Below are 25,602 nucleotides of genomic sequence, written 5' to 3'. Positions count from 1 at the left end.
TTCCCCGCCACAAAATACAATAACGAAATAACAAGAAACAGACTTTAGTTCATATCAAAGTTATATTTATTTTATCTTATCTTAAGGCTTTCCAGGTTGTTCTCGCTCCTGTCGTTAGCTGACGTTTGTACGAGACTTTATTAGCGAAAACCAAGCAGCATTCACAGCCTGTCTCTATTTCTTCACCTTGGAGTGCTTATGGATATATTATCGCTATTAACCTAAAAAAACGTTTAAGATTCTTTGTTATTGATAAATGAGCCACGTGAGAGCTAATACTTACTTTAAACAGAATTTAATTTTTATTTTTTAACTTTAAACAGAGTTTTCTTCGGACCAAGAACTGCGTGTGACGTCACACTAGCTGTCTGCTTTGATCTACCAAAGCGTTCTTCGGGGTGGGCGTGGCTTCTGACATGCGAGGCATTAAATATCCCTCCACAATTCCAGTAAAGCTCAGATCACAAAGCATCTATGCATCAGAGCAGCGAGTGTAATTTAAGCGCATTTAATTTACAAAGAGCACACATGTCTAGCACAACTCCAACTACACATCAAATGAATCCCACTTCTCCAATTCAGAGTTTAAATAGTACAGACTTTAACATGAATACTCCACTCACTTACACCTCAGTGGAAACTTGGGAGTTACTCATCAACCACTTTTTTGGTACAATTGTACCACAGTGGCAATCTCTGGTACCGTTCAAACCAGAGTACTGTGACTTTCATCTGCTTTCCACTTTGTTAACAGACATGCTTAAGTTTTGTGAAATGTTAGAGAGATCAACTAGGGAACCCACAGAGAATGGAGATCCAACCTCCATGCAGACCTCTGAGGTCTGTCTTCAGTCCATGGGCGCAGACTGCCCCGAGAAAACAGAGGATACAGGAGCAAAGGACAGCATCCTGAATGAAAGCTCTGTAGATGACCTCGGTGATAATGAAAACTTAGAAACTCCAGGATTGGAGGCTGAAGCAGCCCTAGACTGCATATCTGTGGGTAATTCAAACACACAACTCGAAACAACAGACACAGCAAAGCCAAAAAAGAGCTGTATGAAGAAAAACTTCACAGCTGATACAAAAGACTTTGACAAAACAAAATCTTGTGCCCTGGAAAAGCATGTGAAGCTAGTAGTACCTGAGCTGGACAGTGACACTGAGTCTTTAACTTTTTCTAGTATCAGTCCGCTGTCTGATTCTCTAGGTGAAAGCTCTGTAGAAGACCAGGGATTGGAGGCTCAACCCGTTGGAGGCTGCATATCTGTGGGTAATTCAAACACACAACTCGAAACAACAGACACAGCAAAGCCAAAAAAGAGCTGTATGAAGAAAAACTTCACAGCTGATACAAAAGACTTTGACAAAACAAAATCTTGTGCCCTGGAAAAGCATGTGAAGCTAGTAGTACCTGAGCTGGACAGTGACACTGAGTCTTTAACTTTTTCTAGTATCAATCCGCTGTCTGATTCTCTAGGTGAAAGCTCTCTAGAAGACCAGGGATTGGAGGCTCAACCCGTTGTAGGCTGCATATCTGTAGACAACTCAAGCTACAGAGATGAAACAGAAAGTCGAGGACTGAAAGATGAGGCAACCCCCAGATTTCAGGGATTCCTCAGTGACAGTGAGTCTTCTTGTCAGATCAGTCCACTATCTGATTCTCTGAGCGAGGAAAAGTTGTGTGTCAACAAAGTTATTCAGATGGTGGTTTCAGAGGCCGTAGACAACGTCGCCTCTAAACACAAGCTCTTCACAGAGCGCCTCACTCCTGACTGCATTGGTGATCGCCTGCTTGAGAAAATGTGGCCAGAAATTAATGACAAACATTTGGATCTATCTCCAAAAAGCCTAAAAAATATCCATAAGGCCATTTTAAAGGATCTTTGCAAAACACACAAATGCAAGGAAAAATATTTGATTTTTAGTCTGAGGGAGCAGCTTGATAACATTACTGTTCCAATCTTCACCAAACACCTGCTGGGGTTACCAAAAAGAGTACTCAGTGTATCTAAAAACCAAGACGAGTACTGGGAACTTGTGGAAAAATTCACTAGAGATCTGGTAATACACAGTATGGCCGAACTAAATGAGACGACGACATGGCATTCAGGAACAACTGACTTCATTGTACAGAGGCTTAGCCAAAAGATCTGGAACAAAATTTTGTCCAAAAAATATAAAATCTCCCTAGAGAACATTGAAGAACTCAGCTTGACAGTATACAATGATCTCCGTGAAAGGTGGCATTCTCCAGGACAGTTCATGAAGTTAAGCAACCCAACGGTTGACGAAATAATTGTCAACACTTTCAAAAAACATGCCAAGCTGAAGAGACGAAGTGTCATCTCTAGGATTTTCTCATTTGCACACTAAATGAGTGCAAATGAGTGCAAATGAGAAAAATGTGTGCTATTTCAAGACAAGCACACGTGCTTGTTTTAAAATAGCTTAAAATATCAATTTAAATTGGTCGATCTCATCTAAACTTTGGTTTTAAAACTAAGTTTAGATGAGATGGACCAATTTAAATTGGTAAAAAAAAAAAAAGAGTGGTTATAATAACCACTCTTTTTCTCCTGCCTTCCTTCCCTCATCCCCAACTGGCCAAGGCAGATGGCCACCCCATTCCTGAGCCTGGTTCTGCTGGAGGTTTCCCCCTTGTAAAAGGGGGTTTTTCCTTCCCACTGTCGCCAAAGTGCTTGCTCGTAGGGGGTTGGAGTTTCTGTGTATTATTGCATGGTCTTGACCTTGCAATAATACACCATGAGGGAAGTGGAGGGGGGGAGGGGGGGGGGGGGGGGGGTGGTTTGGCACCGTTTCTTAACTTAAAATGTCCAATTACAACAGGACATTTTAAGTTAAGAAACAGTGCCACACCAAAATAAATAAATAAATAACAAAATTAAAAATATAAAATGAAATAAAAATACATTTTGTGTTTCATTTCATTTGCTGAAAATGGGATATCAGATTAGTTTAGTGTGTAAATAAAATGCCTTCCATCTGGTGTTGTACCTTGTCTTTCTGTAACGTAGATCACAAGCCAATATTTTCCCCATGACTCCACCGATCAGCTCGTGTCAATCTGGAGTTTACCTGCATACATCCTGTTCACTCTGTCAGAAGTTTTGCGCCTGCTAGTGATTTAGGAAACACCCCCAGATTGCCTGGTGATAGTCACAGTTAAGCGTGGGCAGTAGCCTGCTCAATACAATGTATAATTACGTATATTTACTTGTGGTAAAATTCACTAGAGATCTGGTAATACACAGTATGGCCGAACTAAATAAGACAATTTAGTTGTCTTATTTATAACAACTCATTACGTTATAACTACATTAGTGTACTTTGTTTCCTTAGCTCAGGCCTGCTGGAGATTGCCTTTACTCTCACAGGGACTTATCTGAATTAAAACAGGTCTCTAACATAGAGTATATAATAGAACTTTATTAATCCCTTTGGGGAGATCAATTTATTGTTTATTTTTAAGCACTCATGATGGATATCGGATTTAGGGATATCCGATTATAGGAAAATTTGTTAATTTCTGGAGGACGAAAACGTCCACAAGGTGCACTTGCTCAAAAGCCTAGCACAGTTAGCTTTACTGATTGGGGCGGACTATATTCAGTTCTGCTCTATAAAATGTAATTGTCGGAGATTCTTTTTTTTTAACTGCTGTTCTTCATCTGCCAAGACCATAAAAACCACAAATAAGAGTTAGCATGAATCGACAACCTTACTGTAGCTTTAACTACAGTATTCGGCAACGGTATCATAGTTACTATGGTTACTATGCTAGCTACGTTAGCCAAATAGCTAGACTCAAAACCATTCAAACCACCGGCGGTTTCCGCCAGCCTATTTTATTTAAAAAATCCGGGTGTGTTTCAGAATATCTTGAAATATAAGTTCTCTGATTTCTAAAAAATTTAAACGTGGCTTGATTTTTCAGGACTTTGCTCACCGTTAGTTAGAAAGGATCACTCGCCTCTGTGCTTCTGTAACGGGTGTATTAAAAAATAATTTATATTTCACCAAAGATCCATCCTGCAGTGTTATCTGGCTTTGTCAGTATTGGTTATGTATATGTGTTTATTTATATATGTTTATTTTCTGTATTTATATTTTGGGAGCTTTTATTTTGTTTGTGTGACCTTTGACTTCCCGCCAAGTCACTTCCTGTAGCTGCGCGCTATTTTCCTCAGTCGCCTAGAGGCCCCGCTGAGGAGAGTAGTGATGGGATTTCCGGCTCTTTTTAGAGATCCGGCTCTTTCGGCTCCGAACCGGCTCTTCAGGTTGTTTTGTTGCTTTAGTTAATTTATTATTAACAATAATATTAAATTATGCACAAAAGGAATTACTTAAGTAAAAAAAGTGGTTTTATTTATATATGTTTATATATAAATATATGCGGTGGCCCCTAGAGACAAAACACGTACAAACTCCAAAACACATTTCTAGCATGAACTGAACTTCCAAAGCAGAGCTACTAGATCACTTAAATTACACAATTGAAAGCATGTTTGTGTATTTATACACAGGCACTCATATATATTCAAATTATTTAAAAACAATGTTCATTTACCTGTTACTACCACACACCAAATCCGGTCGTTGGTACTTGCTGGCTTGTGTAGCCACTAGGTAACAAAAGCTCAACACTGCGCCTAGCATTCTGGAGCACTTCTGTTGACTTTTGTACGTGTTTTGAGTTTTTATGTGCTTCTGAGTTTTTACGTGCTTCGGAGTTTGTACGTGTTTTTACATGTTTTGGAGTTTTTACGTGTTTTGGAGTTTGTACGTGTTTTTACGTGTTTTGGAGTTTGTACGTGCTTCAGAGTTCGTACGTGATTTGAAGTTTGTACGTGCTTTGTCTGTAGGGGCCACCGTAAATATACTTTTATTTATTCACTCCACATAAAATGTAATAAATAAATCATATAATACAAAAATCAACTATTCACATTTCAACTTTTAACTATTTAAATTTTCAGCTTTTTCCTTTTACAAATTTAAAGTGAAACAACACAAAACACTGCAAACACAATTAAATATAAATTAAAATATGAAAACAAAAAGAACATGCATATTCTCTGTCATATGGGCCCGCATGAATAAACTTTCTGAATCCTTTATCATCTGCAATTGAAAATAGTTGTGGATGATTACTATACCTTTCTAATAGTGATGTGCGGATCGATCCTGAAATATCGATTCCTCTGATACCAGTCATTTATGTTCTAGAATCAATTCTCACATTAAAATATCGATATTTTAGTAAATTAGGGTAAATTTGTAGTTTATCATTAACAGGAACACAGTGGAAAGAAACTATAACATTCGGATTGTCTACATTCAAAGGAACTATTTCCTCTTCCGCCTTTCATAGTCATTTGCGAAATAGGCTGTCTCGCAGCCCCTTGGCGTGCGCACTCACAACAATGGCTGAGCGTAATTGGAGTCATGTGCGAACCTATTTTACCTCCACAAAAACTGAGACGTGGTTTGCGATACATGTGGCAAAAACGTGAGGTGTTGTGGCCACACTAGGGAGACATTCAAAAAGGTTGTTGGGGGGATAAATACATTTTATAGTGTTTATTTATCGGATGAAACACGTTAAATGTCCGGAAACAGCGGGGGTGTCCAAATTCAGAGGCTGCTTCCACCTGAGGACCCGGCCTTCGTGGTCGAGAAAGCCGGGTATACGTCACGAGCTCCCTCGGTGGAGTGAAACTCTGCCGTCTGCTCCTTGCTATCTAATATATAACCGGGCGCTGGCGTAAACTCTCGACCGTCTCACACTTCTGTTTAATCAGTTTTCTGTTTGACGTTTATTCAGCTGTGTGAAAACCCCAGAGGAACCCTCCCGAGGGATTAATAAAGTTAAATTTAATTTAATCTAATCTAATAACTTTAATCTCAGCCAAACCGATTTACTCACGAACAAATAAAACACTGAAAAAGCCAAACAATAACATTTTTAAGTTATCTAAGTGACTTATATATCATGTTTAACCTGAGTAGCGAAAGACCGCGGGGGTTTGAAAACAATGTGTTGATTGGCTCAGATATTTGAAGTTTACACAGCTACATTCTCACCTTAAAATATGTTAAAAGTTTTTTTGCGACCCAGAAAGAGAAATAAGAGTAATATTAAAACTAAGCAGCTGCCGTCATTGTTGGAAACAAGGACTCTGATGTCCTGTAATCATTATGATGCTATAATTTGAGATACAATAAATAAAATAAGTTTTTGTACAAAGTATCGGTATCGGATCAGTATCGTCGATACCACCCTGAATATTACTTGGTATTGGATCGGAAAGGAAATCAGTGGTATCGCACATCACTACTTTCTAATGTGACGTTGTTGTCCCTGGCTCTCTTTCTCTCCCTCTGGCTCTGTTCCTGTGCTACTGAGTGCAACTACCGCCCCTCCCCCCTCTTCCCAGCCTAAAGCACAAGGCTCGCGTGCTGAGTGAAGCAGAAAAAAAGTGTGAGAGAGAGGCTGAGAGAAAGAAAAAGAAAAAACCACGTGACGGCTCGCGATAAGGAGTCGGCTCGCGTCGTTCACGTCAAAGAGACAGCTCTAAGAGCCATTTCGTTCGCGAACGACCCATCACTAGAGGAGAGGTGAGCGTACGCTAGTGTTCTCGGTTACAGAGCGAATAAACACAGTTAAAGTAACTAAAAGTAATTAAAACACTGCTCGTTCCCTTTGTGCACTTTGTCTCACAGTTCTGTTTGATGTTTTAGTGTAAATTAGTTTTTCTGTCGAGTACAGCACTTTATTGTAACATGCTAGTTAGCCAATCTCAGATGAGAGCATAGGAGCATGCACGTGGCTTCACATGTGGTCCGCTATCCTTCTCTCTCCTCTCCCTTGAAGGTGTTCATGCAGAAGTCCAGTAGTGAAGTGAAGTCGCTGTACTGTTTTGTTTTTATTTTAAACAGTTCTGGGAGAATAAATCCATCCAGCTGGCAAAGTGAGAGCTGACTCCTCTGGTCATTCGCACAACACAACGCAGAGAACTAACAGCAATAAGAGTTTTAGGCCAGACCGGCTACACTTCTTCTTTGGTTGAGGTACCTTGGATTAGAAATCGCCACTTCCACCTAGTGTATCCAGCCAAAAATGATCACAGCTACACGACATTTGTCGATCTCTTTCCACTGCTTTGCAGTTTAATATACATTTAGGAAATACTACCATATATTTTCATGTGAATGTGTTTGATGTTTCATTTAAAACCCCCAATTACAACTAGACATATTAACTTAAGAAACAGCGCCACACTAAAAAAAAAAAAAAAATTGTGTTTCATTTCATTTGCTGAGAATAGAATATCAGATTAGAGTAATGTGTCCAAACCGGTGGTGACAAAACACGACAGATAAGTAAGTACAACCGGTGTTTCAGTTTAGATTTGTTTAGATTTTCTACTTTCAATGTTCCAGATATTGCATCCCCAACTCCGATATTTTCACCGAATGCTCTTCTCTGTCTGCCAGTGTTTGGCAGTTTAACGACTCCGCCAATCAGCTCGTCTCACGTTCCCTTTTGCTAGTACATCTTAGTTAAAAGACCTGAGCTCTTTCCCCGCCACAAAATACAATAACGAAATAACAAGAAACAGACTTTAGTTCATATCAAAGTTATATTTATTTTATCTTATCTTAAGGCTTTCCAGGTTGTTCTCGCTCCTGTCGTTAGCTGACGTTTGTACGAGACTTTATTAGCGAAAACCAAGCAGCATTCACAGCCTGTCTCTATTTCTTCACCTTGGAGTGCTTATGGATATATTATCGCTATTAACCTAAAAAAACGTTTAAGGTTCTTTGTTATTGATAAATGAGCCACGTGAGAGCTAATACTTACTTTAAACAGAATTTAATTTTTATTTTTTAACTTTAAACAGAGTTTTCTTCGGACCAAGAACAGGGCTTTGGAGTTGACGTCACGCCGCAATGCATTGTGGGAGCGCGGCGCCATGTTCGGGGTCTATGAATCAAAACAAACACACTGTGTTGGAACGACAATTACAAGATGCTTAAAAGCAGCTCCAAAGAAACGGACGGTATAGAGACCGATTACATCCAGAGGCGAAGCGGCGGTACTTGCAGAAAATAGCGTGCATTGGAAATGTGGACCCGTATGAAATACGGCCGTGGAGTAGAAACCCTGAAGACCAACCGCTACTGACGTAGCCTGACATATTTTCGTACCTTGTCTGTGGAGTCAGCGCGTACAAGTCGTCATTCAAACAAAGGTAAGTCAGCTCGAGTACTGCGTATGAAATGCGTTTGATTTCCCTGCAAACATTCAGATTAGTGCAGCATAAATTCATTCATGACGGGAAATTACAGTGAGAACATGTGGAGGCTCTGTTAGAGGGATAACATAGTGAGTTCAGTGCATTGATGTGACATTGTCCTGAAGGATTTAGTTATTCTCTATGGTTAAAGAAATTGCAATGATTTATTCATATTTATTATAAATAATTCTAATTATACATCTTGCTTCCATATTTGTATCCTGTGTCACTAAAAATACATTTTATTTTAACTTTATACATTGATTAATGACCTGCAGAATCTCCTTATCATATTAAGTGATTCATAATTGTCACTTTATGCTTTCTCCATCTCTAAAGTGATGACATCCTTGCATTACATACTTTAGGTTCATTTTCTGCAGGCAGGTTTCTGACAGAGAACAGGCAGATTTACACTATAACATGCAGCCTTCTATAGATGGACACATAAAGAAATGAAACATGTATGTGCTAACTTTCTTAAAACTTGGTTACATTTATGATAAAGTAGTCTGCCTTGGCTCATAGTTCTTGTCTTTAAATGAACTTTGTGTGTTTCAGGTCCTGCACTCTCAAAGACTGAATGAACCAGCATTGCAGCCATGGGTCACTGTGAGCATCACAGGGAAGGTTGAAGCCGCCCACTGCACCTGTAAGGCCGGAGTCGTGGAGACCTGCAGCCATGTCACTGCTCTTCTGTTTAATGTAGAAGCAACAGTGCGGATCCGTGGCACAAGGACTGTTACAGATGAACCTGCATGCTGGGTTTTGCTGGGTAATGTGACCAAGATACAGCCAGAGGTTGGCCATAAGATAGACTTCTCCTCTTCAGCTGCCCAAAAAAGGCTCTTGATCAAAACATAAACAGACCATCTATATTGAAAGGCAAAAGGAGCCGTCCTCAAAAAAGAAAAATCACACCTGCTACTGTGGAGGAGTTGTCACTGCTATAATGCCATAATGTTTTATCTAGGGGTCTAGATTTATGCCTGTAGTGCACTGCTGTGTAAATAATTTGCATTTACTTTATATGTAATGACTGAGTCCCACTGTTCAAAAATTGAATAAAGAAACAAACTAATGTTTGCCTTTTTTTTTTTTAATTAAAACCACTTTATACAACATCACATCCGTTACAGTGTAGAATCCATATCATTTATAGTTTACAAGTGACAAAATGTTTACATAAAATCATGACAGTGTTTACATGATATCACCCACTACTAATATTACCTTAATTACTCTATCTTTTGAAAAAATACCGCTATTTATACAGCAAAAGACTTAGGAATGTTTAACAGGAGCAGGTTTCATTTTCCCCTGGTTTTATTATCACACTGTTCACCAAATGCAGCAAACCTTCACCATCTTATCCGGAAGGGTCACCTCTTCACCCTCACATGGAAGAAGTAATCTGATTGGCATGGTGGTATGTTTGAAGCAGGTTCCTTGTGTAGCGCTGGAACTCAGTCATGATGTTTCATCCATTTCATAGGCTGGTTTGCTGCAATGATGCCAAATAATTAGCATCTCTATAAATAGAAGGTAGTTCTGCAAAATCACTCAGTAGGATGTTTGTTCTAATTTGCTATGAGCTCAGAGTGCATCGAAAATAAAACTAATAGGCTATAAAGAGTGATATGAACATATTTAGAACTTACCGGAATGAAAATGTCTGGAGCACCAACAGATATTTGGAGATGGAAGAGAACTGGAGCTCGTCTCACAGCTGCTATTCAGGCTAGACGCCTTCGTTTGCTAACATCGATACACGAGCTGCTTCATGTTGCTTCCAGGTTGGGAAAGAATGAAAAGATAAACCATTTTCAAGCTTATTCTCTTGCCGGTCGTGCGATCGAACATTGCAGCGGACCACACAGCAAGAACAAACCGTGGCTGTTGTGTGTGCCTTCGCTCCTTCGTCGCTTGCGCTTAGACCCCGAACATGGCGGATCAGGCCAAAATCCTTTCCACGCCCACCCCCGTGACATCACGCTCCACAGCTCTACTGCGTTTGACGTCACACTAGCTGTCTGCTTTGATCTATCAAAGCGTTCTTCGGGGTGGGCGTGGCTTCTGACATGCGAGGCATTAAATATCCCTCCACAATTCCAGTAAAGCTCAGTTCACAAAGCATTTATGCATCAGAGCAGCGAGTGTAATTTAAGCGCATTTAGTTTACAAAGAGCACACATGTCTAGCACAACTCCAACTACACATCAAATGAATCCCACTTCTCCAATTCAGAGTTTAAATAGTACAGACTTTAACATGAATACTCCACTCACTTACACCTCAGTGGAAACTTGGGAGTTACTCATCAACCACTTTTTTGGTACAATTGTACCACAGTGGCAATCTCTGGTACCGTTCAAACCAGAGTACTGTGACTTTCATCTGCTTTCCACTTTGTTAACAGACATGCTTAAGTTTTGTAAAATGTTAGTGAGATCAACTAGGGAACCCACAGAGAATGGAGATCCAACCTCCATGCAGACCTCTGAGGTCTGTCTTCAGTCCATGGGCGCAGACTGCCCCGAGAAAACAGAGGATACAGGAGCAAAGGACAGCATCCTGAATGAAAGCTCTGTAGATGACCTCGGTGATAATGAAAACTTAGAAACTCCAGGATTGGAGGCTGAAGCAGCCCTAGACTGCATATCTGTGGGTAATTCAAACACACAACTCGAAACAACAGACACAGCAAAGCCAAAAAAGAGCTGTATGAAGAAAAACTTCACAGCTGATACAAAAGACTTTGACAAAACAAAATCTTGTCCCCTGGAAAAGCATGTGAAGCTAGTAGTACCTGAGCTGGACAGTGACACTGAGTCTTTAACTTTTTCTAGTATCAATCCGCTGTCTGATTCTCTAGGTGAAAGCTCTGTAGAAGACCAGGGATTGGAGGCTCAACCCGTTGTAGGCTGCATATCTGTGGGTAATTCAAACACGCAACTCGAAACAACAGACACAGCAAAGCCAAAAAAGAGCTGTATGAAGAAAAACTTCACAGCTGATACAAAAGACTTTGACAAAACAAAATCTTGTCCCCTGGAAAAGCATGTGAAGCTAGTAGTACCTGAGCTGGACAGTGACACTGAGTCTTTAACTTTTTCTAGTATCAGTCCGCTGTCTGATTCTCTAAGTGAAAGCTCTGTAGAAGACCAGGGATTGGAGGCTCAACCCGTTGTAGGCTGCATATCTGTAGACAACTCAAGCTACAGAGATGAAACAGAAAGTCGAGGACTGAAAGATGAGGCAACCCCCAGATTTCAGGGATTCCTCAGTGACAGTGAGTCTTCTTGTCAGATCAGTCCACTATCTGATTCTCTGAGCGAGGAAAAGTTGTGTGTCAACAAAGTTATTCAGATGGTGGTTTCAGAGGCCATAGACAACGTCGCCTCTAAACACAAGCTCTTCACAGAGCGCCTCACTCCTGACTGCATTGGTGATCGCCTGCTTGAGAAAATGTGGCCAGAAATTAATGACAAACATTTGGATCTATCTCCAAAAAGCCTAAAGAATATCCATAAGGCCATTTTAAAGGATCTTTGCAAAACACACAAATGCAAGAAAAAATATTTGATTTTTAGTCTGAGGGAGCAGCTTGATAACATTACTGTTCCAATCTTCACCAAACTCCTGCTGGGGTTACCAAAAAGAGTACTCAGTGTATCTAAAAACCAGGACGAGTACTGGGAACTTGTGGTAAAATTCACTAGAGATCTGGTAATACACAGTATGGCCGAACTAAATAAGACGAGGACATGGCATTCAGGAACAACTGACTTCATTGTACAGAGGCTTAGCCAAAAGATCTGGAACAAAATTTTGTCCAAAAAATATAAAATCTCCCTAGAGAACATTGAAGAACTCAGCTTGATAGTATACAATGATCTCTGTAAAAGGTGGCCTTTTCCAGGACAGTTCATGAGGTTAAGCAGCCCAACGGTTGACGAAATAATTGTCAACACTTTCAAAAAACATGCCAAGCTGAAGAGACGAAGTGTCATCTCTAGGATTTTCTCATTTGCACACTAAATGAGTGCAAATGAGTGCAAATGAGAAAAATGTGTGCTATTTCAAGACAAGCACACGTGCTTGTTTTAAAATAGCTTAAAATATCAATTTAAATTGGTCGATCTCATCTAAACTTAGTTTTAAAACCAGAGTGGTTTACCACTTGTCCAATTACAACAGGACATTTTAAGTTAAGAAACAGTGCCACACCAAAATAAATAAATAAATAACAAAATAAAAAATATAAAATGAAATAAAAATACATTTTGTGTTTCATTTCATTTGCTGAAAATGGGATATCAGATTAGTTTAGTGTGTAAATAAAATGCCTTCCATCTGGTATTGTACCTTGTCTTTCTGTAACGTAGATCACAAGCCAATATTTTCCCCATGACTCCACCGATCAGCTCGTGTCAATCTGGAGTTTACCTGCATACATCCTGTTCACTCTGTCAGTGTGTTTCGCGCCTGCTAGTGATTTAGGAAACACCCCCAGATTGCCTGGTGATAGTCACAGTTTAGCGTGGGCAGTAGCCTGCTCAATACAATGTATAATTACGTATATATCTATAACAACTCATTACGTTATAACTACATTAGTGTACTTTGTTTCCTTAGCTCAGGCCTGCTGACTTATCTGAATTAAAAAAGGTCTCTAACATAGAGTATATAATAGAACTTTATTAATCCCTTTGGGGAGATCAATTTATTGTTTATTTTTAAGCATGTGGTTTCTTTGTCTGTTCTTCCCATCCTCACTCAACCTTAAAAAAGCAGTGCAGCTGCATGGCTGCAGATGTATGTATGTTCCCTATGTTTGCTAGTACCACTTAATTAAATAACCTGAGCTCTTTTTAGGCCTCCACTTCACAGAATTCAATAATTAAATAACAACCCAAAAAGTTTCAGTTCTATTTATTGTTCATTCTTATGGCTTTCCACCTCTGACACACAAGGATAAATTCAGCAGCGTGTGAGAAAGAGGAGGAGAAAGTCGGAGCAGGGAGCACCAACCTAGAGATGAAGAAGAGAACAAGAGAGATCAGACATGATATAGCCAAAAAAATATTGTGATAATAGATTTTCCTCACATCACCCAGCCTTTATTTCTAGTACACACTACAACAAGTAATAAGAAATATTTAGTGGAAAAGAGAATACAGGTCAGGTAAAAAAGGAAAGTCAATTTTAGTTTTTTTATTTATCTGAGCAGCAGATTACAAATACTAGTATTAAAAATACTCCAGTAAACTCTGAAGTACTGATTCAACTTGTTTACTTATGTAAAGGTGAAAAGTACAGGCTCTGCAATATACTCAAAATAGTAAAGACAGTAAAATTAGATATTTCAATGACATTTCTACCCGCTATTTTTGTGCAAAGCTAACTGAAACTTGCTATATCATAATAATAGAATTATATTAGTACATTAGAATAAACTCGAGTATTTTCTAAGCCACAACATGCAAAAAACATGGAGACAAAGCTTCATGACAGGAATTACAGGAATAGATTATTTAAGACAGTAAGGGAAGGCTGTGGTTTAGGAGGAAAGCTGCCACGGTTGTGTTTCAGGTCCTGTGTTAATATGTTTGAATATTGTATTCCTGGGTTTGGTTATCTTTATTTCTTAAGTCTTAGTGATCTTACTTCTTCTTCCCTTGGTATTTAACTTTGCCTGTGTTAAGTCTCTGTTGCCTATGTCTCCCCAGTCACTGCGTTTTAGCTTATACGTCTAGAGTTGGTGTCCTCTGTCACTACGTGTTCCCTGAGTCCTACCTCTAGTTTTTTTTTTTAATTTCCTCTGTCAAGCTTCGTGTTTTATTTTGATAGTCCTTGTCCTTTGTCAGCGTATTCTGCTTTGCTTCCTCCCTGCTTCGTCATGTCTAATAGGTTCAGCTGTGTCTCCCTCCTGTTGTCTACTCTTTACCTTGTGTGTATATTTAGTGTGTGCTTCCTTCTGCTCCTTGCTGGTCTGTCTGCGTGTCGTTCCTTGTGTGTCTCTGTATTTCTTCTGCCTGTTTCCCCATGTCTGCTGGTTCCTCATTTCTTGCCCATGTTTCCATCCACAGGTTATTTGTTTTCCTTAGCTTTTCCCCAGTTTTGGTTCGTTTGTCAGTTTTTCTGTCCCTCACCAGACGTGTCAAGAGCATACTAATTGGAGCATAGATGAAAAATGGACAAAAAGTGCCCCATGCTGAGGTTAAGCTCAACCAAAGGCAAGCCCACAGGACCTTCTGGGGCCCCTACTTTTATAGGTAGTGGTCTACTACACACATCCTCTCTAAATTTCCATTCTTGATCTCATCTCTTGCAGGTGGTTAACTCTGAAAAGTCAGTAAATTCCAGTTCCTTTGTTCACCACCATTAGCAGGTCACTCTGACCTGAAAGACTTTAGGGCACAGGTACCATCTGTCTTGCACTATAAAACCTTTGATGCTGTGCCAGACATGGTATCCAAACACAAATCTTACTATATTGATTACTTGGGCTCAGACCACCCTATATGTTGTTAGATAAATGCAGGACTTCCAAAATAGAGTACATGAAACATTAAATGAGAAATGTAATGAAGTGTCACATGGTGCCAACCTTCATGACGTGTAGTTCGACTTGAGATAACATTACACTCTTCAGTGTTACATACTGTTTCATTGGGAGTTTTTTAATATAAATGAGTTATGATCATACATTTACTGATTAATTAATGATTTCTGAGTAAATAATGATTATACTCTTAACATATATTGTTTTCAACCTGAAAAAGGTCAAAGGTCAAACTCATAAAATCTATATATGATAAATGTTGGATATTTGTATTTTGTTGTCACGAGTCTCTGGTGAAAGTTGTTTATACAGCTTCTTGTCCTAAAATTAAGCTTATTTACTAAAATAAGGCCAATAATTGTGATTTCTCACAGGTGAACGCAGGATTAGCAACACATCTCTGGCCTGCAGGCCTTCTCTATAATAAATTCACTAAAAACATTCAAAACAGTTTGTCGTGACCAAATAAAATACAGTGCTACTATTTTCTACTTGTCACAAACAGCAACTTACATTGATCTCCATGTTTCCCAGCCCATCCCCCAAACCCTCTCTTTTCCCTTTGTCTCATCCCTCCTTCTGTACAGTATCTCTAGGTCCTCAAGGTGAATGAGGCGGGGCAGGAACCTGATCTCAGTGTTGCTGCAGAAACCACATCCTAAGTTTCTAAATCAGGCAACATCATCCATACATAGATAGTATGAGACAGTTCTGCAGCTACTGCCAGATGTACAGATGCGCGCATGCACGCAAACACGCACACGCATACCGAGCCGTCCACGCTGAATGTAAATGTCCTCTATTGCTGAAGTCTCAGTATGCTAACGAGCTGTTAAAATGCCATGTCACTACACTAATGAATATACATCAGTGGCCTGGTGAGGGTGACCTGCGGGGATGGGACAGAGGTCACAAGAGGTGGGGTGGCAGAAATCAGGACCAGTGCTCCCATGAGACCTGAATGCACAGAACAAATTCACCAGAATACACACACACACACACACACACACACACACACACACACAGAGAGGGAAGCAACACAAGATGACTGAGCTGCCATTTCACCTATACCCACCCCACCCTTTCTCTCGCGCTCGCTCCTGATCCAGCTCTCGCACACCTGCACTGTTCTTCTTTATGTCTAAGACACAAAAACAAAAGGACAACGGCCAGCGTGGTGGTCCTTACCTCACTGTTCTCATCTGCGTCTCGTGTTCTGTCATCTTTTATCTTCCTCCTGCATTTTTGTGTAAGGAAAAGAATTGCCCGCAAGTCCGAATATTGCTGCTGGGACGCTTTAATACGGGTATGTCTCTATTTCCTATTAATTTTAAATGTTGTTTCATCAGTTGAAATGTCTTTTTCTGTCCTAACTGTGGTGAACCTAAATATTAACTATGTGAAAACTCATGAATACACAGTGGTAAATATTTATGAGATTAAGAAGGTTATTATTATCCATATTGTTTACTGGATATAGTCTTGGTCATTTGATAATATGTAAAATCATAACTAGTAAAGGGAACTTCCTCTGAAGGAACAAACCTTTGGAGGTTGATAAATATGCTAAGCTGTATATTGTCTAAACATTTAGGTGAATTTGACACCTTTTATACATATTGTTACATATTACATATTACCTTCTGTTTTGGAATAGAGTCATACACGTTGATTAAGTGTCTTGCATCAAATTAGCTCTTTTTTCTAAATGTTGTAGAATCTGTCATAGGACATGCACAGCTGAACATTTTATCATGTATTTTGAGCAATGCTGTTTAAAATACACTATAATATCACCAGTGTCAGAGCTCTGTAATATTGTAGATATAGTGTTTGGAAGAACTCCTGATTCCTTTGGGTATCCCTTTAATTCTGCTTGCTCCTGCAACTCTTTGTAACAGTGGTGTATCTTTTCAGACAAAATTGGTGTATGATCCTGAAAATGCAGACATAAAATGAGATCAGTATCTGCTTGGGTGTGTGATCCCATCTGCTGATTCAGCCTCAGATACTCGCGATGTCTGCAGAATAGAATATAACATACCAAAACAGTTTTGCATTTGGGAGCCAACTTTTGGCAAATTAACTTCCCCTCACTTAGTTTGTTTGCCTTTGTTAAACATCACCTTGGCACATGATTTTCACCTTTGGCAGCTCATTGTGGAACAGCAGAGGTCCACGCATGACGCTTCAACCTCCCACCTCACCAAACACCTCCATGTCAGCAGTTTGGCAGAAAGAGAGAGAGAGAGAGCAGCTTTCACATCCTGTTTTCAAGTGTTTTTGCCAGGCCAGCAGAAACAAGAGAAGTCATTTCTCACTGATGGTACAGCATCTATAAGCACATTACTGCTATCTGATCAATAACAAATATGGAAACTCTCCTTTGTGTGTATCCGTGTTGATATTGTTTGTTTGGATGGTTCTACGGAAAGTTTGCAACAGTCTTCTATTTTATGGAAGTATAATGTTCTCTTTATTGCGTGTGCTGTGATGTTTTTAGGGCTGAGCAATCTTTTTTCTTCATCTCACCAGTTTCTGTCGTCACTCTTCTAATAATAATGACTGGGAACGGCCGAGTTGAACCAAGCACCTCAGCTACCCCTACCCATCTGCCAAATGCAACTACCACACCAGACCAAAAACAATCTGGAGGCCACAGTCTTAATAAGTTCATGAGTGAACTTCACAGCATCCACAGTGAGTTCGACAAATGACTTAATGATAAAATGTATGAATTAACATTTGTAACCAGGAAAATTAGGGGAAAAAATTATAAAAATTATGAATGTGAGCAAGTTACATTTTTTTCTATATAAGTATATGAAGAAATTAAGAAACTTGTGCACTATTAAGAAATTTGAACATCTCCCACATATTACATATAAACATTTTTTTTAATTATATAGATTTAATTTTAAAATAACCTCCCTGGTAGTAGTGCATTACAAGTTTGTGTGACAATCATAGTTGGAAATCATTCTTTTTATATTTTTGTTGTTGTACTTCAGACTAAGTAAGTAAGTAAAATGTATTTATATAGCACTGTTTACAGATATATGTTGCATTATGCTACAACAATTAAGAGACAATTAATACCAATAGAGAACAACATTAAAACAGAATAAAAACTTAAAAAGAAGAAGAATGTCAGCTGAACGCCCAATTTAACAGTATTCTTTTTAAAAAAAAAAGATTTCACCGAGATAAACTGTTCCAGAGCCTTGGTGCCACAGACTGAAAGACTCTGCCCCCCCTATTCTTCAGTCTTGTATGAGAGACAAATAATAGATTTTGAGATATGTAGTCTGGAGCTTTTCCATTTAGTGCTCTGTAGGGAAGTGTGAGAATTTTAAAACAAATTCTAAAATGAACTGGGAGCCAATGTAAAGAGGATAAAACAAGGGTGATGTGAGCTCACTTGCCAGAGTGCATTAGGAGTCTGGCTGCAGCGTTTTGTATTGCTTGGAGGCGTGACAGAAATGATTGATCTAAGCCAGTAAATAAGGCATTAGACTAATGCAGGCGCAATGACACAAACGCATGAACAATTTTCTCTAGTTTAGAGAAGATTATAGCTTGCAATTTAGAAATGTTCCTTAAATGAAAGAAACTAACTTGAGTTATACATGCGTACCGCTTGGACAGCCATATGCATGCACATTTTTTGGAAAATTTAAAATTGCATGCCAAATGACAAAAATGTAATCTTGGAGATGGTGATGTCCCTTGAAACGACACTTCAGAACAAGCACTTGAACTATGCTGTGATAATACCACGACATGACAGATGATAACACCTTGCAATATGTTTTAATCTGGATTAACATAACCCCAAATTATGGTCTAAAATGTCCATGGATTGTGCCCTCATAGATAACACTGTAGAGCTGTACAGTTGATTTACAATAAATGCAAAATTCCATAAAGACTTGAATTATCAGCTATTCAACAAATAATACAGGAACATTAGGGTTCATTGCACTATTTCCCAGTGTTCACTTTATGTACTCTTAATTCAGACAATGTAGAAATTTGTTTTATTTCATTTTGCCTTAAAACTGTTTTAAGAGAAAACAACTAGAACTAAATATTTTGTCAAACATTTATGTATGATTAATGTCTGTGCTTTGTGGATTTGCAGTGCCATCATGGGCTGTCGCTGCCCTTTGTATCGTGAGCCTGTGCATGGTGCTGTCCTGCGCTGCGTGCGTATGGAAGAAGTTCCTAAAAAAGGGGGACAAAGGCAAAGAAAAGGACAAGAAAAAGGGGAAAGAGAAGAGTAAGGGAGGTTTTGACACTGAAATGGATGGAGGTTACAATGAGGTAAGCTGTAAAAACACACAGTCTGTGTCCCCCCCCGCTCCCGCCTGCAGACGCATTGTCCTTGCAATGTATCACAGTCCTGACATCGGGGTCATCCAGGACTACTAAAACTGTCAGTGTGTGTTCAGACATATGGATGTTTTTGTACTCCTTCATGTTGTAATAAGAGTTGAACTATGGTGTGAGATAACTTGTTCTGGACTTTAATCAAAGCTGTGTGTCACACATTGCTCATGTATCATCTATTTCTGTGTCTGGCTGTGTGAGGGTACACAACATACAGAAGGAACGTCCTCACAAGTTGTAGCACAGATTACCTGATGTGATGCATGTCTGTCTGCATGCAGTCCCTGAAAGATGAATGTGACAAAGAAACAGAGCTGTCAGATAACGAGCCCAAGGAAGACGAGAAGCTGGGCAGACTACATTTCACATTAGACTACAATTTCACAGATAATACGGTGAGTCCCAGCTATTCACTATGATGCGTTTTGCCCACCATCTGCCAGCTCTCAAAATGTCACATTTGAATACTTTTCTTCTCCCTGTCAATTAGCCAGAGTCTCTTTTCTCCCTCTTACATTCCCCTGTTATCATGTTCCAGCTGGTGGTAGGCATCTTGCAGGCTGCAGAGCTACCTGCGATGGACGTGGGAGGAAGTTCTGACCCTTACGTTAAACTCTATCTGCTACCAGACAAAAAGAAAAAGTTTGAAACCAAAGTTCATAGAAAGACCTTGGAACCGAACTTCAATGAGACTTTCACATTTAAGGTAAATTGTAATACACCAACATAAATAAAGGTCATTTCCCCTGACTAGCAACTCTGTTAATATATGTGCAAAATGACTGCCCTTAATCATGTTCTCTGCTCTGCAGGTACCATACACTGAGCTGGGCGGGAAGAGCCTTGTGATGACTGTGTATGACTTTGACCGTTTCTCAAAACATGATGCTATTGGAGCTGTGAAGATACCCATGAGCAGTGTGGACTTCAGCCAGTCTCTGCAAGAGTGGAGGGACCTGCAGAAGGCAGAGAAGGAGGAGGTAGGAGAATATTATGACAGGGGGAGGGTGAAGAAGGGAGGATCACAGAAGATGAATGCGTTTAGCTTTTTAAATACTACACAAAGCATTTCAGTCTTAGGAACTCCAGCTTCTTTTACTAATTAATAATTTATGCATGAAAATTTATTAAACATTCATCGAATGTGATACTCTTCTTTTTCACTACTTCTTGTGTGTATTAGAGTGAACGGCTTGGAGACATATGTTTGTCCTTGAGGTATGTCCCCACAGCAGGGAAGCTGACAGTGGTGATTTTGGAGGCCAAAAATCTGAAGAAAATGGATGTGGGTGGATTATCAGGTGAGTTAAGCAGCAAAAACTTTGAAATCATCTCAGATTTAAAGCCTTTGGCAATAATCTTTTTGACCTTTTTTTTAGTACTGATAATTTTCATGATTCAGTGCAAACCAATTAATACAAAATCGAAACATCTAAACATATGTCTCTCTGTGTAATTGATGATTTCACCAGGTGCTCTCTTCAAACTCCAGATTTGGTAGTGCTGGCTCAGTTTTGGTCTTCTAAATGCCTTTTTAGTACTGTGCCCACTTTCAAAAAGAGGACAATTGATGTTGATGGAGTTACTGCATCCATGCCAGGTCGTTGGTCTGCTCTGTGACATAAAAACTCCCTGTTCTCATTTCCAGACCCTTATGTGAAGATCCACTTAATGCAGAATGGGAAAAGACTCAAGAAAAAGAAAACAACAATTAAGAAAAACACGTTGAACCCTTACTACAATGAATCCTTCAGCTTTGAAGTACCTTGTGAACAGATAGAGGTACACATTTTTATTTGCAAATACAAGCACACAAATACAATAATCAGCACTGATATTTGTGCATCTGTATTTTCATTTGTAGAAGGTGCAGGTAGCAGTGACTGTGCTCGACTATGACAAGATTGGCAAGAATGACGCTATTGGGAAGGTGTTGCTGGGCGGGAACAGCACTGGAACTGAGCAACGCCATTGGTCAGACATGCTGGCCAACCCCCGGCGGCCAATAGCCCAGTGGCATAGCCTTCAACCAGAAGATGAAGTCAATGCACTAATTTCCAACAAGAAATGAAAGCCTGGTGGGATATAAAACTCAGCATTTACCTCAAATACTTCTAATTTTTGTTCCTTTAGAATGTTAAACAGCTTAACTGACTAATTCTACTCAATGATAACTTGCCTTAGCCATGACAATATCCAAGTCTTTAAAAGAGACTGCAAGCTTTTCATTCCCTCCTCCTGCTTCTGCCTTATCAAAGATGCATCACTATGTACAGTGTTATTAAAGCAAATTACATTTTTTTACTTGTAAGTGTCATCTGTTCTATGATGTCCACCAAGCAAATTACACTTGCGCAATAGACAAGCCAAAGGGCTGAAAATAGGCACTTGTATGACTGCTATTAAGTGCCTGATTCATTCTTTTGAAATTCATTTAGGTATGTTAAATTTCTATTGTATTCCACTGTAACAATTTACAAGAAAAATAATATCATTAAAGGTTAATATAGTGAACTGTGACTGAGGAGCCAAGAAAGAGAAGCCAAGATAATTTCTAGGCGGCACTTACAGACTTGTTCCTTTGCTCTAGCCAAAGTGGAGAGTGGGAACAGGCCCAAATCTCAACATCCTGTCTTGACAGAATTTGAAAATAGGAATTTGTCACATTTGCCTTTCTTGTTTTGCCACAAAAGTAAACCATGGGCATTTCTAACAGGGACTAGTCATGAACACAGACTTTGTATAGCCATGCAGAATGCTAAAAGAAACTGAAGCAAATAAATGGTTTTAAGCTCATAATTGCATAAGCCACGAAGTGGCAATTTCTGCAAAATAACACAAAAAAAACCACTTCACTCTTTAACCTCCTAAGACCCGAACTCTTCCTCGGCATGCATTTTTAATTTCTCTTTGATATTTGGGCATATTGGGACCTGATGAATGTAAAAATAAAGAATTACCAGATTTTTTTTTAACCTAATTTTTGTTTCTAAGAAAAATGAGAGCCACATATGATATTTGTTTAAAATTTCAATAGAACAGTAGGAGTATAATGTCCTCGTGAGTGGATATCAGGCCGTTGTAGAGCGAAATTGAGTATTTCGGTCTAAATAACCCAAAATGTGATGTCCACATATGTGGACGCCAGGTCCTAGGAGGTTAATGACAAGTCTTTATTTCTAAATTTTAACCGATGGGAGACAGTATTTGTTAATCCTAATTGTGCATAAAATTGCATTAAACCATGACCCATCCTTTCTCATTTTGGGGATATAGGTGTACACACATTTTTTTTTCTTTGATTAAAAAATATATCTGTGAAGTGCAGATGGCAGCACGATATAGTGTAAAGTAATAATGTGCACATAGTGAGCTCTGTAGTGTTTTGTCCTCATGTATACATAGACAGACAAATAGGAATTCCATGAAAAACTATGGAGGAAGTTCATTTTCATTGAGGAACAACAAGAGTGCATTATTATAAGTGTAGATAATAGCTGTCCTATTATATGCGGCTTTAATTATTTTAATAAACTGGCCCTTTAATAAACAGGGAGGGAAAGGCCTCTGTGTATACTACAAAGCCTAAATCCCCACAGAAAAATAATATTTTTTCTCAAATAATGAATTCATTGCCATGCTGCATTTTGCTGTGTTTAGAGAGGTTACATCCATTATAGTAAACAGGCATGTGAACAATAATGATACCATAATCGCTACTGCAGTTACTGGCTTTAGGAGGGAAAGCTCAGGACAACCTCACAACAAATCTATTTTTGGTTTCAGTTTTTAGGGATCTGACTTTAAAAGTAATAATAAAAATAAATTTCAGATCGCTTTGATAAGACTGCCTCTGTATAACAAAAGATTCAAGTGTAAAACTCTGAGTTCAACATCTCAGCTGCCTGAGGAGACCCTGACTTATCTTGTCTATGCAGAACTAACTGGATAATTAAGTTTTACCATGTGCAAAACCCTGAGGATGTTACCTGAAATTAATAAAACATTTAGTGTGTTATCAGTTCTGTTCCCTGTGGGAGATTTACACTAATGTTTGGTGATTTCATAGCTATAATGAGTGATTTTACAGCCAGTGCTAGTGGTGTGGAGAGAGACCTGTAAGTGTGCCAGCAAAGCAAAACTTTCTATCCTGTCCCCAGCAGGGCTCCATCACTGCTGAATCCCCTCCTTCTAAATCCTTTCTCTCCTCATTTAACAGTCCTTTGGGGCTGCTACAACAAGCATCAGCATGAAAAAAGCTGAAGTGTATTAAATTATTGTGAGAGATCCCATCTGGAGGTGCTGAGACTTGTGATGTCCTCCTTTTTGTCCTCACACTAACTCTGTAAACTGCAGATGTCGCTGTAGAGGCATTTTGATCAGAACTTAAAATCATGTACAGGCCTACCTTTGGCATTTTTCATGGAGTCAACTATGTAATGGTGACATGATATGTTTTTTTACAGGCAGCAAGCAACAAAGTGCTGAAAGATACAATTTAAAATAGGTTATTTGCTTGGTTGTCTGCTATGTGTACAAACAACAATGGTCCACCCCATGTTAATGACTTAATTTTTTTTTTTCTTGAATGATTCACAGGTCCATGTTGAGAATGGAACAATGGCGCAGAGATTATGACTGTCACCCCACAGCAAGGCAGGCTGGGACTTTTTGGGGAGTTAACATGTTCTGCTCTGGCTGCATCTGGGTCTTTATAGCTTCCTTCCACAGTCCAAAAATATGCATACTTACTAAATGTAGTAAAAATATCACAGCTGACACCAGATGACACTGGCGAAGTGTGGTGGCAAGTGCTGTGCAATAACATAGCTTTGTCTGTGTTAAGTGTAGGTTGAAATAAAGTTAACGTGAAAGCACAGATTCTTTGTTATGTGTAGCAAGAGAAAGTTATTCTTGCGCTAATAGTCCAGTAAGCAGTGCAGTAATATACACCAGTAAATCTTCTGGTGTGGCTGAATTAAAACAATTCCTCAAAGAAGAGTGGAACAACACTTCTCAAAGTGATAAGAAAGACTAATTGCCAGTTACTGCAAACACCTGATTGAAATCCTTGCTGCCAAGGGTGGCACAACCAGTTGTTAGGTTTAAGGGGCAATTTATGCCTGTTAATAAATCAAATTATAATTTTTAAAAACTGCATTTAGCATTTAATTAGGTTATCTTTGTCTAATTTGTCTAATTGAAATTAGTTCAAATATCTTAAACATGCAAGAAACAAAATAATTTTTTATTTTATTTTTTGTATTTATGTATTCATTTTATTATTATTTTTTTACTATTATTTTTTTATTTGATTTATTTATTTATTTTTGCTTTGCTACCTTTACATATAGTAGCTTTAATCATTTTCACACATCTTAGCATCAGTGTTCGTATTCCTTTTTAGCTAGCTAACCTACTTTTCTGTTAGCTAATGGACTAAGTTTACTTCAGGGCTGTCTTCCAGAAGGGCTTTTACTCCTGTTGTTTTCTTTTTAAATATATGTTTGTTGTTTTTATGGTTTGTTTTGACTAATAATGTCTATATAACCAACTTTTGTGAACTGGAGTCTTAATTCGAAGCTCTCTAGTTCATTTCCCCCCTGCTTGTTTCTCTGTTTGTGTCTCTGTCAAGGGTCCCACCCCACAAGTGATTTTACGGTACATTCAGGTGAAAACCTCTGTTATGGAGGGGAAGATTTGTAGGCTCACACGGAGGCAAGCGGTCAAGCCAACGTCAGCCTGCTGGTTGAAGATGCAGTGATAGAGAGCAAAGCAACAGGCTTACCTGCGCAACAGGTGTAGGCTACTCGTCAGCTGGTCAGGGAGGGCTGTCTCCACCAGGTACGTTTTAGAGGTACAACTAGGCATCGTACCGGTTCAACAAACACCCTGAACTCTTTCCTCTCGGGACAGTTGAGATGCACCGTTAACGTTTCGGCGAGACTTCCTTTCGGACTCTGAGATGAACTTAAAGTGGACAGTGAAACGATTTCTTCTTATGTCGTTTTCAGTCTCCCACTTGCTGTTACTTGAGGGTAAGTCAGACACATCCAGACTTCTGTAGATGTTAATGTTATTGTATGAGACAGTATTTACTTAAATAAGCCACAAAATCCTTGAGGTCTTACAAGTTATTTTCGACTCATCTCTCCTTTCTTTTATCAGTATTAGCACTCACAGATGGTAATACAATTTTACAACTGTCTGCTTAACACGATGTACACTTTGAGATGTATTTTGATGTTACACCTATAAGATACCTTTGACTGAGATGAGTAAGGCAGAAACCTTAATGCTGATTTTATAACTTTGCAT

The 25,602-nt window shown here is 39.0% G+C and overlaps 4 protein-coding genes and 2 long non-coding RNA genes across 9 annotated transcripts in view; 4 read left to right on the top strand and 2 right to left on the bottom strand.

Annotated features, from left to right (window-relative positions):
• Positions 1-774: 774 nt before the first annotated feature.
• Positions 775-2,391, top strand: LOC148101976 (uncharacterized). The gene has a single exon (XM_087844600.1). It carries the CDS (start codon positions 775-777, stop codon positions 2,374-2,376), a length of 1,602 nt encoding a protein of 533 aa, XP_087700726.1. The 3' UTR covers positions 2,377-2,391.
• A 7,016-nt stretch (positions 2,392-9,407) lies between these two features.
• On the bottom strand, positions 9,408-10,320 carry LOC148101975 (uncharacterized). The gene is made up of 2 exons (XR_015719241.1): positions 9,986-10,320; positions 9,408-9,828 (listed from the first exon to the last, which is right to left on the bottom strand). It is a non-coding gene; the product is annotated as an uncharacterized LOC148101975 (long non-coding RNA).
• A 47-nt stretch (positions 10,321-10,367) lies between these two features.
• On the top strand, positions 10,368-12,463 carry LOC148101974 (uncharacterized). Its single transcript, XM_087843105.1, has one exon. It carries the CDS (start codon positions 10,464-10,466, stop codon positions 12,363-12,365), a length of 1,902 nt encoding a protein of 633 aa, XP_087699231.1. The 5' UTR covers positions 10,368-10,463; the 3' UTR covers positions 12,366-12,463.
• Positions 12,464-16,029: 3,566 nt separating this feature from the next.
• Positions 16,030-21,567, top strand: syt1b (synaptotagmin Ib). Of its 2 annotated transcripts, XM_087843104.1 has the most exons (9): positions 16,030-16,198; positions 17,428-17,592; positions 19,037-19,218; positions 19,566-19,679; positions 19,823-19,990; positions 20,097-20,264; positions 20,468-20,585; positions 20,933-21,066; positions 21,149-21,567. In XM_087843104.1, exons 1-9 carry the CDS (start codon positions 16,030-16,032, stop codon positions 21,353-21,355), a joined length of 1,425 nt encoding a protein of 474 aa, XP_087699230.1. In that variant the 3' UTR covers positions 21,356-21,567. The 2 variants fall into 2 exon arrangements, with proteins under 2 accessions (XP_087699230.1, XP_035763084.1); XM_035907191.1 differs by lacking the exon at positions 16,030-16,198 and having other exon boundaries at positions 17,454-17,592.
• LOC118454076 (uncharacterized) lies at positions 18,693-25,315 on the bottom strand. The gene is made up of 3 exons (XR_004843594.2): positions 25,073-25,315; positions 19,536-20,240; positions 18,693-19,119 (listed from the first exon to the last, which is right to left on the bottom strand). It is a non-coding gene; the product is annotated as an uncharacterized LOC118454076 (long non-coding RNA).
• Positions 24,657-25,602, top strand: part of otogl (otogelin-like) — a 28,857-nt gene continuing 27,911 nt past the window's right edge. For all 3 annotated transcript variants that reach the window (XM_035907190.2, XM_006789394.2, XM_087843103.1), the window contains exons 1-2: positions 24,657-25,128; positions 25,201-25,322. In XM_035907190.2, the coding sequence (XP_035763083.2) occupies positions 25,250-25,322 (73 nt within the window). In that variant the 5' untranslated portion in view covers positions 24,657-25,128; positions 25,201-25,249. The remainder of the gene's footprint in view (positions 25,129-25,200; positions 25,323-25,602) is intronic.

This window comes from Neolamprologus brichardi, chromosome 7 (genome assembly GCF_056152115.1).
Source record: "Neolamprologus brichardi isolate AB-2024 chromosome 7, ASM5615211v1, whole genome shotgun sequence".
Taxonomy (NCBI): domain Eukaryota; kingdom Metazoa; phylum Chordata; class Actinopteri; order Cichliformes; family Cichlidae; genus Neolamprologus; species Neolamprologus brichardi.
Note: the sequence above shows the minus strand (reverse complement) of the source record. Positions and strands in the feature narration are given on the sequence as shown.